The following is a 19,480-nucleotide window of genomic DNA, read 5'->3' on the forward strand; positions in this document are numbered from 1 at the left end:
TATTGGATAGATGTTGCCAGTGCCTCCATAGCTAATGTTTCAAACCCGTTTGTTGGTTTTTGTGCACTTCCCCTATGCGCCATCATAGCCCTCCCAGGTCAAAAATCCTAGAGCAGGGCCTGAGGGGAGACAAAATGGCCCGAACATTTTTAAAGGAGGACACACAGCTTAGGTTGGCATTGCCAACCTGAAGAATCACATATTTGGCTGACAAGGTATTAAAAGGGCGCCCACTCTATAACCATAGCTCAGCTTTAAAACTGACACAAAGACGTACACGTCAGCGTGGCCAACTTAGAAAGAATGCAATTGATTGGCCCGTCACATCCTGTGACATACGCTTCTATTGCAGTCCTCTGGAATAGCAGCTGTGTCTATTAGCCCTTGAGATGTACAACCCAGGACTAGACAACTCTGAAAAGTAAAGCTCAGTCTAAGGGTCCAAAACGAACCCCGGTGTGACACATTTTTTTCCTCAGTGATGTACGACTAATCCTTTTGATGTAATAAAAAACCCGTTGAAGAATACAAATCGGTCCGTCGCAGCCCTCACAACTACCCTCCTCTACGGCTCTCACTAAGTACAGCATAGACCGACTATGAGAAGAGCCTCGTGAGGTACAGCTTGTGAAAACACAACCGTTCATCAAAATCCTCGTGAGGTAGAGCCGCACATAGGACACATCCGAGGTTCTGCGCAGGCTGTCGGCATAGCTTGCTTCTGGTGTCCTCTCTCCTCCCTCACGATAGAGAGACGGACAAACAGCCGCTGCCCACTCTCGTGAGGTACAGGTCACTGGTGGCACATCCGGACGGTGGACCCCGTAAGACGCTGTTCACTTCACTCATACCCAGATCTCATGAGGTACAACTCCCAGGAGGCATAGCCTCGATGAGATGCGCCACGAGGCACAGCTCAGAAACAGGCGGAAACAGTTCAGCCCCTTCACTGCATTGGGCCTTCCTTGCACGTGAGCGCGCCGCTCCGGACGGGACGCTCAGCCAGCAAAAATACGGTACTAAAATTATTCTTATTATATTACATTGTTATTCTATTTGATATCGGGGTGGGGGCGGTTTCTCTACGAAGGGGGTAGAGGACTCCAAACCTCGATAGCGCTGGGAATGGCCCCAGTGCGTATTCATTACCCGCGCCCCTTTCTTCCGTACAATTTCATATTTAATTCACATGGCTTCGTCCCAGACCCACAGATACCCGTTTTCCAAGACCCCCCGCCCCCGTGCAGCCACCCTTCTTTGAATATTATCGAATGTCTGACGAGTATCAGTTTTGCCATAGCAGGGAGTCTGGTGCGGGAAGAGAGTTGACAATGAATCGTGCGGACTGGGGGTGCACAACGTGATGCGGGGGCGGTTGTAGGAGACAGTCTGACCTATGGGAGGAGCACTTTGGAGGCCGAAATGGTAAAGGACGCTGAAGCCAGCTGAGAAGGTACAGTGATAAGTGGTTGTGGGTGGGGGACAGGTTCAGTGGGCTGGCCTTGGGTGAGGAGCACAAGAACGCCCGGCTCATATACACCCTGAGACCGGGCTTCGGGTCAGAAATCCATAGGCCCGAACTAGGTTGGAGGAGGGGTGCATTGAGGCCCAAAATTGGGAAGTCTTTACCGAACATCCTCCCTTTGGGGGAGGAGCCACTCAGGCGCAGTCGCAATTTCCATACACGCACCGAGCGTTGGGGGATGGGCTACTGCAATCGTTACGCTGTCCAATCCTTTCAAAGAGCTTGGAATCGGGTGGGGGTGGGGTGGTACATATCCTGAGGGGGGAAGGGAGTCTGTCGGGTGAGGTAATTTCAGGGGTAAAGCCGGATGCAGCAACAGGCTTTTGATAAAACGTAACTAAAACAATTGAGGGTGGAAGGCAGAGTTAGTGAAAGGAACGCGAGCACGCAGGGCTATATTTAGATCGAAGTGATTTTTATGGTTGGTTCACAAGAGGATGAGTGTGCACACGGCCTCCTCACGCAAGGCCTCGATATCCAAAACCCTGGGAACGAAGGCCGCGGGAACATGTTTGCATAAAACAGGGGGCTCCACGACAAGCTTTTGACATTTGCATCTGATTATAGCTACACCAGTCCCGAGATGTTATGGAGCTGTTCTTCCTGGTTCCAAAGAACATTTACAAACTAAAAGTCTTATTTGCAATGTTTAAGATTCTCACCGTACCCGCCGCACACTGTCCATGCCCTATTTCTCCCCAACTGCAAGTCTGTCTGTTTCTCCCAGTAACTCCACTACCTTTCTCCTTTCCAATATAACATTGGCATAGCTCTTAAGCGGTTAACATTAGTAGGCGCGAATGACTAGTTTAATCCATCCTCGTTCTGTTCTTCGAATTCTATAATTTGTGGTTTTATTTTTTCCCCATGTTGCTTTTTTTTTCTTTTAAGTCGTTAATTCTCAACACCAAATGAAGATTTAAAAAACTTAATGACTAGTGGAAGTGTGATATTTGCAACTTGAAATGTGCTTATTCTATGTTGCACCCAGTCTTTGAATACATTTAGAGCCATACGTACTAAGCATTTTAACAAATGCAAACACTCCTATTCGGAGTTTGCAACTATTAAAATTATTTTTCTTATGCACGGATCAGATATTAGGAGTCCAGAAAAGTTTTCCAGACTCCTTGAATGGGATTTTGAATGGGTACCAATTTGGTTTCTGCAACGGGTGTGCTGTTGGTGTCCCTTCCAAATAACAAATCAGTATCTTATGTGTGAACGTTTTCTGACCGAAGCCGGTTGCAAAACAATGATATTTTACCAACACTTAAAAGGAGAAGGAGATGTGTCCTAACAGCCTGAGCTGCCAACTTTGACAACTGGGAGAAATCAGCTTGAATCACGGCATTTGCTCAATGTACTGTGATTCTGGGCAAATCTCTCACTGTACCTGTGCCTAAAAAAAAGATGAACCTGACTATGTGTAATGTAATCTGGTGCTCATGTAAAGCACTAATGCCCTTGGGCCAAGTTTGAGCTATATAAATAAAGAATAAAACAAAGGCGGTGGTAATGCATTTGGAAAAGAGAAAGGTTACCATTGGGACCCATTGTGAATGCTACTGCCAACTACTGAACAAACAAACAAAAAAAACAGAATCTTTACTTTTAAATGTAGTCCTTTGCCTTTAATAAAGAGCCAAAACATAAATAAATAAATAAAAGTTTGCTTCATTGAAAACACAGTCACAGATATCAGTGCTGATCTTAGAAGGCCACCAACCCCGTAATGGCCTCAAATTGTAGTGGTTTGCAATTTGCGACCTACCTCGTTAATACTGATTAGGTAGGTTGAATTCCGTCCCACTATGATTTAAAATTTTAACAAGCATTTGCAATGCAATAGGTCTCGCATTTGTTGGAGTTGGAGCTATTGACATTGTAAATGACAATGTTTTTTAGGTATGTTTTTTAAGTGGAGTGATAATTTAAAGAACAAGAGGTGCGTGAACACACACTTTGTACATATAGTCGTTGCTTAGGAGAAGCAATGCTGCCAGTAACTGCACCTCTTTTACTGACAGCCTTGCTTCTCATAAGCAAGGACTATAAGTTTAAAGTGCGTGTTTACACACTGCTTCCAGGTTTTGAAAACACAGATATAAATCATTGTCATTTGCAATGCCAATAACTCAAACTCGTGCAAATGCGAGACCTATTGCATCGCAAATGCTTGTTATAATTATGTCTCCAATACTCTTGCTGAAATGCGGTTCAGGCACTTACCAATCTTTGTTGACAAACTTCCTTAAGGTACTCCTCAAGATCTGAAAGATACTTCCCATGTATATTGTTGTGAAATAAAATATCCGATGTTTTCTGACTCACTCAACTAGCACAGTCTCCAAGAACTGCTGCAGCATGTTTGTACTCCGGGTCCACAGCCGCCGCTTTAACAACTTCAAAAGTAAGCCTGGGCGAAGCACTACGCTACGCTCGCGTAGTTTGCGAAGTTCGCGCTACTTCGCACTACGCGAACTGCACGTAGCACAGTGCGAACACTCGTAGCGTAGTGCTGCGGTCATTTTTTTGCTTGCTCGCGGTCCTCAACGTCAAGTTGGCGACCGCGAGCAAGCAAAATAACATCCCGGCGCCCCTTTTTCCTTGTTCGCGATCAGCAACATCAAGTTGGCGACCGCGAGCAAGCAAAATAACATCCCGGCGACCCTTTTTCCTTGTTCGCGATCAGCAACATCAAGTTGGCGATCGCGAGCATGGAAAATAAACCTCACGGCGAGATTCCCAACGCGAGGAGGTCAGGTTTCTCATTGCGAGGGGTCGCGTATGCTCGCGACCCCTCGCATGCCACAGGGTATGCCATGAATGTACCCCACACATGAGGTTTACTTATGCTGCAGTGGGTGACTACACCCCAATATTTATGTTCTGTATACATGAGCGGCCACAAAAGGATTATAGGTCATAAAACATAAACTAAAAAAAGATAAATACATCAATATTACTAATAAAATACCAAAAGTAAAATACCTAAAACGTCACTAATACTAAACACCTAATTCTGAAAACAAAATCTTGAAATTCTTGGAGCCCAAAAATGAATCCATCGCATCCAGTACACAAATAAAATGTGTCTAACTCGCGATGATAGTTATGAAGCGCTATATAAATCCCGATATTCAAATACAATATTCAATGTAATGTTGAAAGGCATTGCCCATACCGCCATGTATATTTATGACATTAATGTTTTGCGAAAACAAAACGCTCAAACAAAAAAATAGAGCCAATCAAGACACTAACTATAAAAAGTGAATACAGGCTGCTGTGCAAGAAGAAAAAAAGTAGATGTCATCTGTTTGAAAACGTTTTCATCTTTAACTAGGCGAGACCTAAAAACATGTGACAGCACCTACTGGTCTTAAACATTCAAACTACAAATGCAATCACTGTGAGTAAATTGCTACTTTACACCACACCTTACCAGAATGCATAGGGCCAAGAGGATGGGAATGAGTGTGCTAGCCAGTGCGCTATCCTACCCCCTTTTGTGTTTTTAAAGATTTTAAAGTACTTGATTACACTTTACAGCTTGTTGAATTCTTTGGGTGCTGAGCTGCAGTCAGTGCCAGATGAAATGTGCCTGTTTTCCATTCATCCAGCCATTGTGTGCAGTCTCTGCACTGCGCAGCAGATAGCCGAAGGGAGGACGGGGGTCATGACCTCACGTACCTCCTAGGCCTCTGCCACGGTCTTCTTTGTGACTACAAGACTGGATTTGCGGACAGCCGTATTGAGCGCGGCGACCATCTTGGAGGCCCCAGACAAACTCACGGGTTTGTAGCCACACTTCCCAGCTCCTTCCCCCACCAGGGCCCTGTCTGAGTCACAGAAAACAGCTGAGGGCTGCCTGAAATAGCCACAGAAAAGAAACTAGCCACTGCCACATAGCGGAAAACTGGCCATATCAGTCTGCTATTCTTATAAAGAAGTAAAAGTACACGCCGGCCAAGCTATTTTACTGGGGTTGGAAACTGGGACTCCAGCCACACACACGCCTGGCACAGACGCTTCGATCCTCCGAGTTATTTTACTCGGGTTGGTTAATCTGCATATTAAGCAAATCTGTAAAAAAAAAAACATTACATTAGCGCTCGGTGATTTGTATAATCTAACTGCACCAGCGACTCACAACTTCCCCACAAAACACTGTGGTGATGGAACATTCACCGCCCAAGCTCTTCTGCTGTGATTTACACGCACGTTACACGCACGCCACAGCAGAATGTGCGTGAGCCTGCAGGTCTGTCTCGCAGAGATGGCAACCCGTGACGGGCAGGGCACACGCATCTCGGTGATGGAAAACTGTGCACCGATCTCTGCACCAGGAAAACGAACCCACTGAGGCATAACAATGGCATCAGTATTAAATGATTGCACGTGTTTAGGAAAGATTACTTCCATTGTTTTAATCGATTTGCATTAATCTGCAGTAACACGTATATAGCGCTTAAATTATGGGTTTTATATTAGCGCATCATAGCATTATGGTTTGCTTCTTGCACAGTCGTCTGATGTTGCGAGAATTACGTTAGAAAACGCGCTATCTGTCAATCTATAACAAAGAAGCCCGCACGTGCCATCGCCGGCCATGTGGTTTCAATTAGGGCGCCCGTGTTTGGGCACGATAATTGAAACCACATGGCCAGCGGTGCGTGTACTAGACACCAATAGGCCATGGGCGGAGCAACCCGACCGCCTTTGGCCTATTGCGTGCCGTCTTAGTGAAAAACACACACGCAAAGCCCAATCGCGTGGGCCAAAAGGAAAAGCACACGCACGAACGTGTGCGATTCCTAGGCCGATTTTCAAACCCCGTACAAGAGGTCTCTTGCTGCGTGAGCAGTGCTACGCCCTGCAACGGTAGGCGCGAGACCTAAAAAACAACCTATTAGAACATAGTTCGGTTCTTAAAATTCTTCACTTGTCTCAAAAATGCTGTTCTCAAACTGCAACCAAAATTTTGCAACTAGTAAATAGTTCATCTGGACCATAGTCTTGGATCCCTTACATTGGGAGTTAGGGGATGGAAACACACAGGGTTAATTGAATGTAAGACGACAATCAACTTGCTCATTTCTTTTGTTAAAGCACCTCTTCCTTCCAAAGAAATTATCATCAAGGTAAATGTGATAGAATATCTCTGCTCACTTATTTAACTGGTAAACAGACAGACTTAAAATAGCTTACTGTGTTTAGTCATTTGCTGTAGAGATCTAAGTATTCCCAGTAAGGTTGCTGGCATTACAGCAGTAAAAGAACTCGGATGGTGAATGCACTTGCTTGAGAGATCTGTGTGCATCTAGTCAGAAGTAGCCTCTCCAGCATGTAAACCCAGGTCTTCAAGTCTCGATCAGCATTTTCATCTGTGCCAATGGAGCGCAAACGGTGTTCCACCACTACCCTCCATTCACACAATTTTGAAAGTTTTAAGTAGAAATAGTGCCAAAAAGCACAAAGTGCCAATGATAGTCAATGGTCCTGATAGACCAGAAGAAACCTAAGCACAATTTGAGGCTGACCAAATGTTAGACCTGGCCTATTTTGGCATGTTTCCCCTGTCATTTTGCTTGGCTGCCTCCTGTTTTTAATGGTACGTTGGACTTCGTTTCTCTGGTTTAGTACCTCTGTGCACTTTCTCACTGCTGTTCAGTGTTAAAGTGCAAGTGCTCCTACTGTATATTGTGTTTATGTATTGGTGCTTCCATGTTGGCTTATTTGATTTACTACTAAGTCCCTAGTATAGAGCAGTGAGTGATCCCAGGGCCTGTAAACAAAATGTTGCTAGATTGCCTGCAGCAAGCACTGATTGTGCCACCCACACCAGAAGCCTTTCAAAGGTGTCTCAGACATGCCACTGCAGTGTGAATGCAGTTTTTACTGCCTTGTCGACCTGTCAAGTGCCCCCACTTGCCAGGCCCTAACCTTCCCTTTTCTTACATTCAAGGCACCCCTCAGGTAGGCCAAGGTACTCCCATGGGCAGGGTGCAGTGTATGTGAAAGGTAAGACATGTCCTGGTGTGCGACATGTCCTGATAGTGAAATACTGCCAATTTTTTTTTTCACTATTGACAGGCTATCTGTCCCATAGGCTAACATGGGGGTTGCTTGGTAACATCTTACAAGCCTAACTTTCTATTGGGACAAAATAAGAAAATAGAGTTTAGTATGCCTGAACTCAGGTTTTAAAAATACATCTTTTACTAAAGATGATTTTTATATTATGTGTTTGAAAATACCGCTTTTAGAAAGTGGGTATTTTCGTGTCTAACCATTCTGTGTGCCTCTGCTGGTTTGTGTATTGACTGTCTGGTTTTGGAGTGACAGATACTGGTGATGTGCATTCACTGTAGACAGCTACAAGTGGGTTGAGGTATATCCTGTCTTTCCTGGGCGACTCCTAGTTGGGCTGAATAGGCCTGGTCTGTATTTAAAGTGGTGGGAGGAGTTTTCACTAGCACCTGAATAGGCAGTGTCTCCTCTGCACAATGCTGTCTCCACCTCATGTAGTGAAGCTCGGCTCAGCTTGGACTGGACTCTGAGACCCTTGCCACAAAGAGAACAAAGATTAAATGTGGTATAAATATTGGGGCCCTGATCCCCATTTCTAACACCAAGATGAGGCGCGAGTCGTATACACCAACCACGTTCTTCCTGGTCAACGATTTTACCTTCTAACTCAAGTCAGTCAGTCAGTCAAAATATCTTTATTCAGTTGACTTCCAGCCATAAAAGAATGCATTATAAAAAACATTTAAAACATGAGTTAAAAAAATGTGATACAGACAATGAATGATATGTTTTGCAGCAGTGATAATTCATAATCAGAATGTCATAGTAATCAATAAATTAACATTTCTATGAAATAGCAGCATAAACTAGGGACAGGGTATGATGAGTTCATAACAAACCCCTGTCCCGTGGGCAATAGGATCCAAAGATGAAACGTTAAAACAAATAAAAACTTTTCCCCACAATATCACGCAAACAAACAGCAGAAGAGATGTACCTATAAATCATTAGACAGGTGAATTCATCATTTAAAAGCTGGAGATGATATAAAGCTGACCGACACTTCCTAATGTTTAAAAACTTTAGGAGAGAGATGATAAAATCACTCCTTGGCTTAATGTAAAGTTGACAAAAGAAAAGGAAATGGAGCGTGCTCTGAGTGGACTTTGAATCGGAAGGGCACAGATCTAGTTTGGCATCACAGTAAGCTTTGCGGGTATAAGAGACCAAAAAATGCGAAATACCAAACCTGAATCTAATGAGATAAAACAATTTGGTATGACTAAAATAAAAAGAGAGATACGGCTCAACACCCGAAGAGCGTGCTAAGAGCGAGTGTTATGAGATGCTCTTTTTTACCATCTCTAAGTTTTCTCTAGTTGATTTTAGACAGGTTAGGATCCGTTTCCAATTTTGCTTTTGGTATCTTGGCAATATTAGCTGGATTATAAAAACAGTCCACCAACCCCAGTGACTCTAACAGTTTTTTTATATTGCTGATCCTAGGTATCTTCGACATGTAGCCCACTTTAAAACAGTCTAAGATAATTGCACGATTAAGAAGGGTTGGTTAAGGACTGGTTCTACCTTCCCCCAAATGGAGTGCCATAGTAAAGTCAATGCTATTTGTATATGGAAGGACAAAGGAATCAGGCCAAGTTCGCTGTGACAGACAGTAGCAGGGGGACTATTGGGGACTGTCAGCAAGCGTCTCATGAAGGTGTTCTCAGCTCTTTGTAGTCCCACCGGGTTACAGGAACCCCATGCTCCAGTCCCGTACAAAGTGACAGAACATAAATCTGAATACCGCCTCCAGGTTTTGATTGAAACTACTAATCCTTGTTTTAAGTAGGTGGTGCCAGGTGGTAGGTGGTGCCAGGTGCTTTTCTGGTCAAACGGGATTCCCAGATAAGAAAAAGTAGGAACATAGGATAGCTTTTAATTTTTTAATAAAACATAATTTTAAAATGGGGGGGAATTTACCCACCACCATGGTGTAAGATTTCCCTATATTGGTCTTTAAACCCAGTCGGTTCATGAAATCATTTAACCTGGTCACAAGCTTCTGCAAACCCACACTAGTTCTAGACATTAAGATACAATCATCTGCGTAAAGTAATGCCGGTAGATTTCTGGTGCCTATCTTGGGAGCATCCACATTCCCATGGTTAATGTATCTTTCTAAATCATTGATGTATAAACAAAATAAAAATGGGGCAAGGCCGCAGCCTTGTCGAACCCCCACGATTCATTTTTGTGGGAGCAGAGTGTTCCCCGCCCGCTCCATATCTGACCCTCCCAGTCACATCTTTATGCATTTTGGCTAAAAAGTTGAGTATGGATGGTTCAATGCCCAAGTTCAACATCTTTTCCCATAGTCTCCCTCTCTGCACCCAGTCAAAAGCCGACATAAGGTCCATAAACCCGAGGTAGAGAGATCCGGGCTTGGCTATTGTGTACTTGCTTATGACCAGGTGCAGATTAAGACATTGTTCGATGGTTCCCAGACCCCTCCTGATACCGTATTGTACATCCGAAAATGTCCTGCTGTCGGTTACCCAGGCCTCCAACCGTTCTAATATGACCCTGCCTATCAGTTTGCAGGTGCAGTCAATTAATGAGATGAATCAAGTCTTTTAAGCCCCAAACAACCACAGGAGTTCACTTCCAAGTTCCAAGGACTTTGGGGTAGACACTTAGAGACTCACAGGGTGTCAAGCAGAGGCCAATAGTAAGGACCAGTCCAAGTCCTGTTACCAATGGTCAGTTTGGTACTTGGAGGAATAGGCGTCTTGAAGCTTGTTGTCGCCCTTTACCCACATTAGAGGTCTGCCAACTGACCCTTAGTATCCACTTCTTGGTCCTGGGTACAGGAGGAAGCAGGTTCAGTCCTTTGGGCTCCTTTCAGGTCATGTATAACAGGTTCAATCCTCTCTTCTGATATCACCTGAGCCAAGAACGTTTTCTGAGGAAGGCGGAGTGACGGTACAACTTTGTAGGGTTCGCCAGCCTGTAGGTAGGGAACATCCTATGGCACTCCTAGTTCCTCTCTTACAAATGGAGTAAAGCTTACCAGGCCTTGACGTACATACTTGTGTAGTAGTTTCTGTTTGCTTTACTGCAAACAGGCCAAAAGGCCAAAATGCAATGCGTAAGGGCGAATCCAAGATGGCAAATTCTTCGGCCAGGTTAAACTTGGGCTCTGACGGCTGGGGTGTGTATGGGGAGTGTACTATAGTAATACTAGTTTTCTCCCACATATAACATTGAAATTCAGTTTGAAGTGGGCACGATACCCACAACAAACCCAGAGACTGACGTCTGGTAGGACACAAACAGGGATCTTCAGCTATAAGACAGGAGATCCACAAGAATTGTTTTGGAATGTTGTTCTCTTCCTTTCAGGTGGGCTATTAACCGACCTAAGAAGCAGGGTTTGAGTTTGTACTGTCAAAAAGGATGCCTATAGACCCACTCTGCATAATCTGTGGAGTTCAGAGGAGTTATGTCTGCCCATTCAGTTCAACCTCTTGGCCTGGCTGGGAGGCATTTCACACCTTTTCACACTTATTCAAGTTTGAACACATAGCTCTATTCCACTTAGTGGCTTGATTCATGAACCTGCAAGCGCGCGTGGGATTCCCCCCACAACGGTCACCAGCACGGTGGATGCATGGAGGCGTATGGTAGGTCTTCTTCAGGCACCCTTGTTGCTGTTCTCCTCGCGTCTCTTGCTAGTATATCATCCAGATATGTCATTGTTGCAGGAAAAAGGGTTTCGTAATATGTGCCAGCGACTACATATCGCCACATGGGGGGACTTGTTCCACGAAGGTGTGTTCCGATCTCTCGAGCACATGTTCCAGGCGGTGCAGCCTACGCCCTTAGATGTATTTTTATATGTGCGCTTGCGGCAGGGGATGAAGGCGGTTCTTCCTGACTTCCCTTGAGAACCGAAGAATTTTGTCCCGTTACACTTCATGATCACTTCTTCGGAGGGTAAACATTTGGTATCGGGTATCTATCGGTGCATACGGACACAGCAAAAGGGTGTCAGAAGCCTAGCGCGTACAGGTTGGAGTGAGGAGTTGGGACGGGAAATGACAGACGAACAATGGCTGTATTGCTGCAAACAAACTCTGCAAATTTCTGCTAGCTGTCGATTGAAAGTGATACATTATAGGTTCTTGCAGCGTCTATACTGCACATCTGCCAAAAAATATCGATTGAAGTTGTCCGATAATGATAGGTGTGACAGGTGTGGATGGACTGGGGCGGGATTTCTGCAGCACTTGGCATGGGAATGCCCGGCGGTGTGGGATTTTTGGATGCAGGTCTATGATGCTCTCGACAAAATGACAGATGGGACACTGGCGAGGGATCCACTGATGGCACTGCTAGGGTACACTGCACAGATACCCAATAAGTACAGGAAATTTAGTGCGGTGGCTCTGCTGCTGGCCAAGCGCAGAGTGGCTTGCCGCTGGGGTAGGGGGCGAGCCCCAAAGTTTAAAGAGTGGTTAACAGATATGTTATACTGTCAGGAACAACTGTCGGTCTATGCTGAAACACAGCCGCTAGCCTCAAGACCACGGGACATATGGGGTCAGTTTCAGACCTTCCTCGTTGAGTGGGGGGCGGGGAGAGTGGACTTATCTACTATAGGTGGCTCATAAATGATGTGTGGAGTATGCGGATTCCTCTGGAGCCCTGATAATGCCCCTCAGGTTGGGTGGTGCTCCCCTCCTGTGGGTATGTGGGGATATAGTAATAATGGTCAGCGCTGCTATTGATGGATGACGGACTTCTACGCCCTTTCAGTATTCTTTAGGTTGTCCATGTATCGTGTATGGATCTGTATTGCTGGCTGTCCTGAACAATATATGTTTGACATGTTGCATGTCTTGCAAATAAGAAGATTGCATATAGAATCACATTTCGATCTACTGTAACTGTCATGTGGATATCAAGCTGTATGGTTATGTTTTATGGTCAAAAATGTAAATACAAGGTTTAAAAAAAAGTTTGAGCACATAGCTGGCAGGGGCTTATGCTGAATAGCCATCTGACTGTTCAAACAGGTAAAAAGTAACTTTCTAAAAGTTAAATTTCCTTATTATTCAACTAAAAATCTAACTTCATCATTTAATTACATTTTTTATTTACTTTTAAAAATAGTGCTTACATTATTTTTCTAGCTAGTCATATTCCCATGATATAGTATTAATATTTAAACGTGTACTCTGGTTATCTGCATAGGTTAGCTAGGCGTGCCATAGTGAAAATAGTGCCCTGTCACTGTAGGGACATGGAATCATTAATTGTTTACATGTCCGACTTTTAAATACATGCACCCTACCTTGTGGGCTACAAGCCTCTCATAGAAGTGACTTAATAATATTTAAAAAGGAGGTTTAACCTATCAAAAAGGGTTATTTTACCAGGAAGAACTGCAGATTTAAATCACAGTAGTGAGCCTACAGTAGTTAGCCTGAAGCCATGTTTTCATTATCACGCTAGTAAATAGCACAATCTGTGCTACATTCCACAGATGATATTTAACATCCTGGGTCTGGGTGTACTTTTTACACCATATAATAGGAACCTTCAGGCAAGTTAAACATACCAATTGGGAATAGGCCAATTTAACCATGTTTATAGGAGAAGCACAGGCACTTCACTACCGGTAAGCAAGGGGAAGTTGCACAGAGTTCTAAGGCCAGCAAACAAGGTTGGAGATTTGACGTAGGAGGTGGGGCTTGCGAACCTCATAGGACTGGAGCTTCGGAGTAAGCCAGACGAAAGTCCAAAAGGGTCAAGCTGTGGGGGCGCAACGCAGACTGTCATCTAACAAGGACCTGCGGCGGATACTCTACTCCCTACCCCAGGCCCACTCCGGCTCTGGAAAAGGGCGGTGGAAGAGGGGAGAGCGCTTTAGGTAGCCGCAGGCACCAGCGGCTCACAGAAGCGGCCAGCTTTAGACCGTAGCTGCTTGTGTCTGCTGCACTACCATCCTTCCGCATCCACACTGATCAGTCCGCCAAGCCTGACAGGCCTTACAAGTCTGCACCTGCACCCCGGTAATTGGTAGCAGCTCTGGATCCCAGGGCTAGCTGCAACTGCAATCCTGGAGAAGGGAGAGAGCCGTGCAGAGACTCCTGCACCGCTGGGAGACTAAATACTCCACTAGCCCCTGCAACTGTCGCTTGCCTTCACACGCTTTTAAGCATAACGCAATCCTGCAGTGTGGGACGCGTTCGCACCCGTCATAGCCGGTAAGAGGCTGGGCTGGGCCACTTCCCTAATGTTCACCGATCGACAAATGCCACAGACAAGACAAATGGGGAAGAAAAAGGACAAGCGACCAGCCACCGAGGGGTAAATCATAAATACCATCGATTCCTTCCCCGTTAGGGCAGCAAATGTCTTGAATAAAGAGAGAGAAATTACTAAACATAGACTTTCGATCGAACTGGCCAGCCATTGAATTATGTTCAGCCTATACCTGATTGTACTAGGTTAGAAGGGCCGGAGGATCGCTTTCAAATTTGACTGACATTCAGTTGTGCCACCTGTATGCATGCCTAACATTTCAAGGGAGCTCGTACCAAACAGGAAAGGGGTCTTAGCAAATTTCTGCACCCAAAGCTAAAAAGCCAAAGAAGGTGGCTGGAACTGAATCTTCCACACAGAATATGGATGCTATTAGCCATAGATTAGAATGTTTTCCTGTGTCGCAATTATAGCCGCTCTTGCACAGATTGGACCTTATAGATCAATGCCTTGTACAAATATGTAACAATAGCTGGACCTCTAAGAGCATAACTGATAATAAATGCCCCAGTACCTTGAATCCTTTATCCAGCTCTTTTACCTCATGAACTGGTCTCAGTGATTTAGACAGGCAGGGTGAGAGATCTAAGGGTCTACATCAAAATAATCCCCATAGAAGCTCAGAGAATATTCCACAAATTAAACTAAACCATGGGAGGTTCACAACTGATCGGATCTGTGGGAGGGGTGTCTGTGTTCTGCTGATTGATCACCCTGATCCAGGGCAATATCTTACTACTGCTGTGAACAAATCTTGTGTTCCACCAAACTTCTCCTGCCCCCTGCCCGAGAGAAAGCTAAAACCCCAATGAGTACAGGTAAACTAGGTTAAGGAGCAAACGGAGGGAGACCCCGTAGGCCCCACACACTATATTTGCTACCGGAAGCTTGCCTATATGTTTTTGTGCTGGTAAATATTCCAGAGCTGAGACAAAGTCAGGTTGAGACAATGGAACAAATTATGGCGAAGGCGTTACACTGGCTAGCTAAGTTCACACGAGGAGTCCAGCAGCTACATAGGCACAGCCTAATGGCAAGAAGAGTTCCATGGGTGGGCTCTGCTCCAAAGAACACAATAGAGGATTGCATTGTGGTCAATCTAGATAGTCCTGCCTTAGTAGGGGATATGTTAAACCAACTTCCATTTGCACTATTGTTAAGTTCCCATATTTGCCCTACCTCTAAACCATTTTTACAAACCCCATTCTACCGTGAGGATAGAGGGGGGGGGGCATATCCGGATTCACAAGTCATCCTTACTTGAAAAGAAATGCACAGATGAGAGAGAAGTGGTGAGTTCCTCCTTTGTAATAGATATGCTCTGCTGGCGAGCTTGAAGGATTGTGATCGACTGATCTCAAAGTCTACATCTGTGGTGGGCGCTGGAGAGCCTAAGGTTGGCCCCATGAAGGAAAGTGAGATAGGAGGAAAGCGGGCAGATACCCTGAGGTTAGCTACCTGGAACATAGCAGGCTTTAAGAGAAAAACACTCAGATTGGCTGAGGGAGGTAACTAGATACGATATACAGTGTCTTCAGGAGACATTGGAGGTAGGCTCAGTCTTCCTGACCGCTACCATTCCTATCATACTCCAGCAATACCAGCTAGATCAGGTCGCGCAAGAGGTGGCATGCTGACTCTTTTAGCTGATACTATTAATGTCAACTTTGTGAAGTTCCTGGATACCTCCCCTTATTTTCATGTTTTGACATGTGAGGGCAATATTGACTCTGATATATAATCCTAATTAATTTTTATAATAACTGTTTTCATTGGGATATGTTACCAGTGGTCAACACCTTGGAACAGGCGATTGGGAAAATCATTACTCAACATCACAAAGCCCTGGGCGTTATCTGGGTGGAGGACTTTAAAGCCAAAAGCTGTCAAAAGATGTGGAGAGCGATCTGTGGCCCACTTCAAACATGATACTTATGGAAAGGCCTTGAATAGGCCTTGAATATCCGGTCCTGGGCTCACTGTGCCACTGGAATCAAGCTATCCTGGCTGAAGAGGGGTGAAACCCCGAAACCGGTCCTGGGATGCTTGTTTCTGGTTCAGGGAGGACCTGGCTTGGCAGTTCGGGCTGGACTGTTCCCATGAGGCACAGGGTCAAGACTGATTTGCATATGGCCAGGTCTAAACAGGGGTGGCGTGGTGAGCAATAGAATGATGGATTAAACCCAGATTTCTTGACTGAGGGTGAATGTTTTGATTTGTTATGCATTCCGTCCATCAATTGTGTGTCTTTTGCTTTGTTCGTCCTAAGTTGGCAGGGTATGCCCAGACGTAGGTCCCTTGCTCACTTTGCCACTGGATTCAAGCTAGCCTGGCTGGTGAGGGCTGATTAGCCAGAAACCGGTCCCAGGATACTTGTTTCCGGTCCAGGGAAGATATGGCTTGGCAGTTCGGGCTGGACTGTTCCTATGAGGCACAGGGTCAGACTGATTTGCAAAAGCCATGTCTGAACTGGGGTGGCGGAGTGAGCTAAAGAATGATGATGGAATAAACCCAGATCAGTTGACTGGGGGTGAGTGCTTGCAATGTTCAACACTCCGTCCATCATCCCCTTTGGTTTTGCTTTGTTCGCCCTAAGTTGGCAGGGTATGCCCAGATGTGGGTCCCTTGCTCACTTTGCCACTGGATTCAAGCTAGCCTGGCTGATGACGGCTGATTAGCCAGAAACCGGTCCCAAGATGCTTGTTTCCGGTCCAGGGAAGACATGGCTTGGCAGTTTGGGCTGGACTGTTCCCATGAGGCACAGGGTCAGACTGATTTGCATATGGCCATGTCTGAACTGGGGGGGCGGAGTGAGCTAAAGAATGATGATGGATTAAACCCAGATCAGTTGACTGGGGGTGAGTGCTTGCAATGTTCAACACTCCGTCCATCATCCCCTTTGGTTTAGCTTTGTTTGCCTTAAGTTGGCAGGGTATGCCCAGACGTGGGCCCCTTGCTCACTTTGCCACTGGATTCAAGCTAGCCTGGCTGATGACGGCTGATTAGCCAGAAACCGGTCCCAGGATGCTTGTTTCCGGTCCAGGGAAGACATGGCTTGGCAGTTCGGGCTGGACTGTTCCCATGAGGCACAGGGTCAGACTGATTTGCATATGGCCATGTCTGAACTGGGGCGGCGGAGTGAGCTAAAGAATGATGATGGAATGAACCCAGATAAGTTGACTGGGGGTGAGTGTGCTTGCAATGTTCAACACTCCGTCCATCATCCCCTTTGGTTTTTCTTTGTTCGCCGTAAGTTGGCAGGGTATGCCCAGAAGTGGGTCCCTTGCTCACTTTGCCACTGGATTCAAGCTAGCCTGGCTGATGACGGCTGACTAGCCAGAAACCAGTCCCAGGATGCTTGTTTCTGGTCCAGGGAAGACATGGCTTGGCAGTTCGGACTGGACTGTTCCCATGAGGCACAGGGTCAGACTGATTTGCATATGGCCATGTCTGAACTGGGGTGGCGGAGGGAGCTAAAGAATGATAATGGCTTAAACCCAGATCAGTTGACTGGGGGTGAGTGCTTGCAATGTTCAGCACTCCGTCCATCATCCCCTTTGGTTTAGCTTTGTTCACCTTAAGTTGGCAGGGTATGCCCAGACGTGGGTCCCTTGCTCACTTTGCCACTGGATTCAAGGTAGCCTGGCTGATGATGGCTGATTAGCCAGAAACTGGCCCCAGGATGCTTGTTTCCGGTCCAGCGAAGACATGGCTTGGCAGTTCGGGCTGGACTGTTCCCATGAGGCACAGGGTCAGACTGATTTGCATATGGCCATGTCTGAACTGGGGTGGCTGAGTGAGCTAAAGAATGATGATGGATTAAACCCAGATCAGTTGACTGGGGGTGAGTGCTTGCAATGTTCAACACTCCGTCCATCATCCCCTTTGGTTTTGCTTTGTTCGCCCTAAGTTGGCAGGGTATGCCCAGACGTGGGTCCCTTGCTCACTTTGCCATTGGATTCAAGCTAGCCTGGCTGATGACGGTTGATTAGCCAAAAACCGGTCCCAGGATGCTTGTTTCCAGTCCAGGGAAGACATGCTTGGCAGTTCGGGCTGGACTGTTCCCATGAGGCACAGGGTCAGACTGATTTGCATATGGCCATGTCTGAACTGGGGTGGCGGAGTGAGCTAAAGAATGATGATGGATTAAACCCAGATCATTTGACTGGGGGTGAGTGCTTGCAATGTTCAACACTCCGTCCATCATCCCCTTTGGTTTTGCTTTGTTCGCCCTAAGTTGGCAGGGTATGCCCAGACGTGGGTCCCTTGCTCACTCTGCCACTGGATTCAAGCTAGCCTGGCTGATGATGGCTGATTCGCCAGAAACCGGTCCCAGGATGCTTGTTTTCGGTCCAGGGAAGACATGCTTGGCAGTTCGGGCTGGACTGTTCCCATGAGGCACAGGGTCAGACTGATTTGCATATGGCCATGTCTGAACTGGGGTGGCGGAGTGAGCTAAAGAATGATGATGGATTAAACCCAGATCAGTTGACTGGGGGTGAGTGCTTGCAATGTTCAACACTCCGTCCATCATCCCCATTTTCAACGGCTTGAGAACCCTTTAGTCTGCTTGGTCTTGGCAACATACCTGTGGGCTATTGTAAAATGTAGAAAAGCTCTTAAGATGTCTGAAAGTCGAAGGCACCGATATGAGAGGTTTCTGCTACTGGTTAAAGGTAGTGGTGCCAGGTTTAGTGGGTATTGTTTGTAATCTCGGAATGGCATATTAACCTCTTCAATGCCCATGACGAGCTGGTCTCGTCATGGGCCGCGGTGGCGCTGTGCCCATGACGAGACCAGCTCGTCATAAACCCCGCCCGCTAATACAACGGCCGGCACAGGGCGGGGAAAGGGGCGGGCACTGAAGGGGTTAATTTGATAAGAGGTGTAATTAATTATTCACAAAATTTTTAACCACGAATCAAGAACGTCTTATCTATAAACCTAATTGTTTATGGTCTTTTAATAATGTTTTTTAGATAATCTGATAGTTTAATAATGAATTGTATTTAGTGATTGTACTGTATTTTCTTTTATGCAAAGAAACATTGTGAATAAAGTTCTTTGGCTGACTGGCCAGCAAAGAAAAATAGGGACTTGCAAAGGTGAAAAATCTAGGGTGACCATGCAGAAAAGGTGGAATTCCCACACTCTGGTGTGTGCTAACAGCTGCTGTACTACCCCTTTACACCTTTCACATTATTTATTCTGTCAGTCGTACAGAGAGTTTCAGTATAACTCCCAGTTACATTTATTTTCTGTCATGACTCTCAAAATTAATGGCATATTGCAGTAAAACCCCCACAAAGGAGATGTAATTCAGATCTCATTAGCATAAGATTGTTAATCTTTTTACCCTGGACATGTCAAGAAAAGTTAAATCATTCTAGATACAGTACTAATTGAAGGTAACATTTTGCAGTACCATTTGTTGATAAAGTTGTATGGCAAGAGAAGGGCCCCAGTACTGAAGAATCACTGTTTGCTAAAGTTAGGTTCATGTAGGGAACTGGGTGGTGGTGCCTTTGTACTCTTAGGATAGGTTGAGCTACAAGCCTTTGTGTTTGAAATAAATAAATACATGCT

At 45.6% G+C, this 19,480-nt stretch overlaps 1 protein-coding gene across 1 annotated transcript in view; it reads left to right on the forward strand.

Moving 5' to 3' along the window:
* Positions 1-869: 869 nt before the first annotated feature.
* The window catches only part of NSD1 (nuclear receptor binding SET domain protein 1), a 1,235,760-nt gene continuing 1,217,149 nt past the window's right edge, over positions 870-19,480 (forward strand). The window contains exon 1 of the mRNA XM_085618316.1: positions 870-1,016. Within this exon, the coding sequence (XP_085474442.1) occupies positions 893-1,016 (124 nt within the window). The 5' untranslated portion in view covers positions 870-892. The remainder of the gene's footprint in view (positions 1,017-19,480) is intronic.

The sequence above is a fragment of the Triturus cristatus genome, chromosome 7 (assembly GCF_964204655.1).
Source record: "Triturus cristatus chromosome 7, aTriCri1.1, whole genome shotgun sequence".
Classification (NCBI taxonomy): domain Eukaryota; kingdom Metazoa; phylum Chordata; class Amphibia; order Caudata; family Salamandridae; genus Triturus; species Triturus cristatus.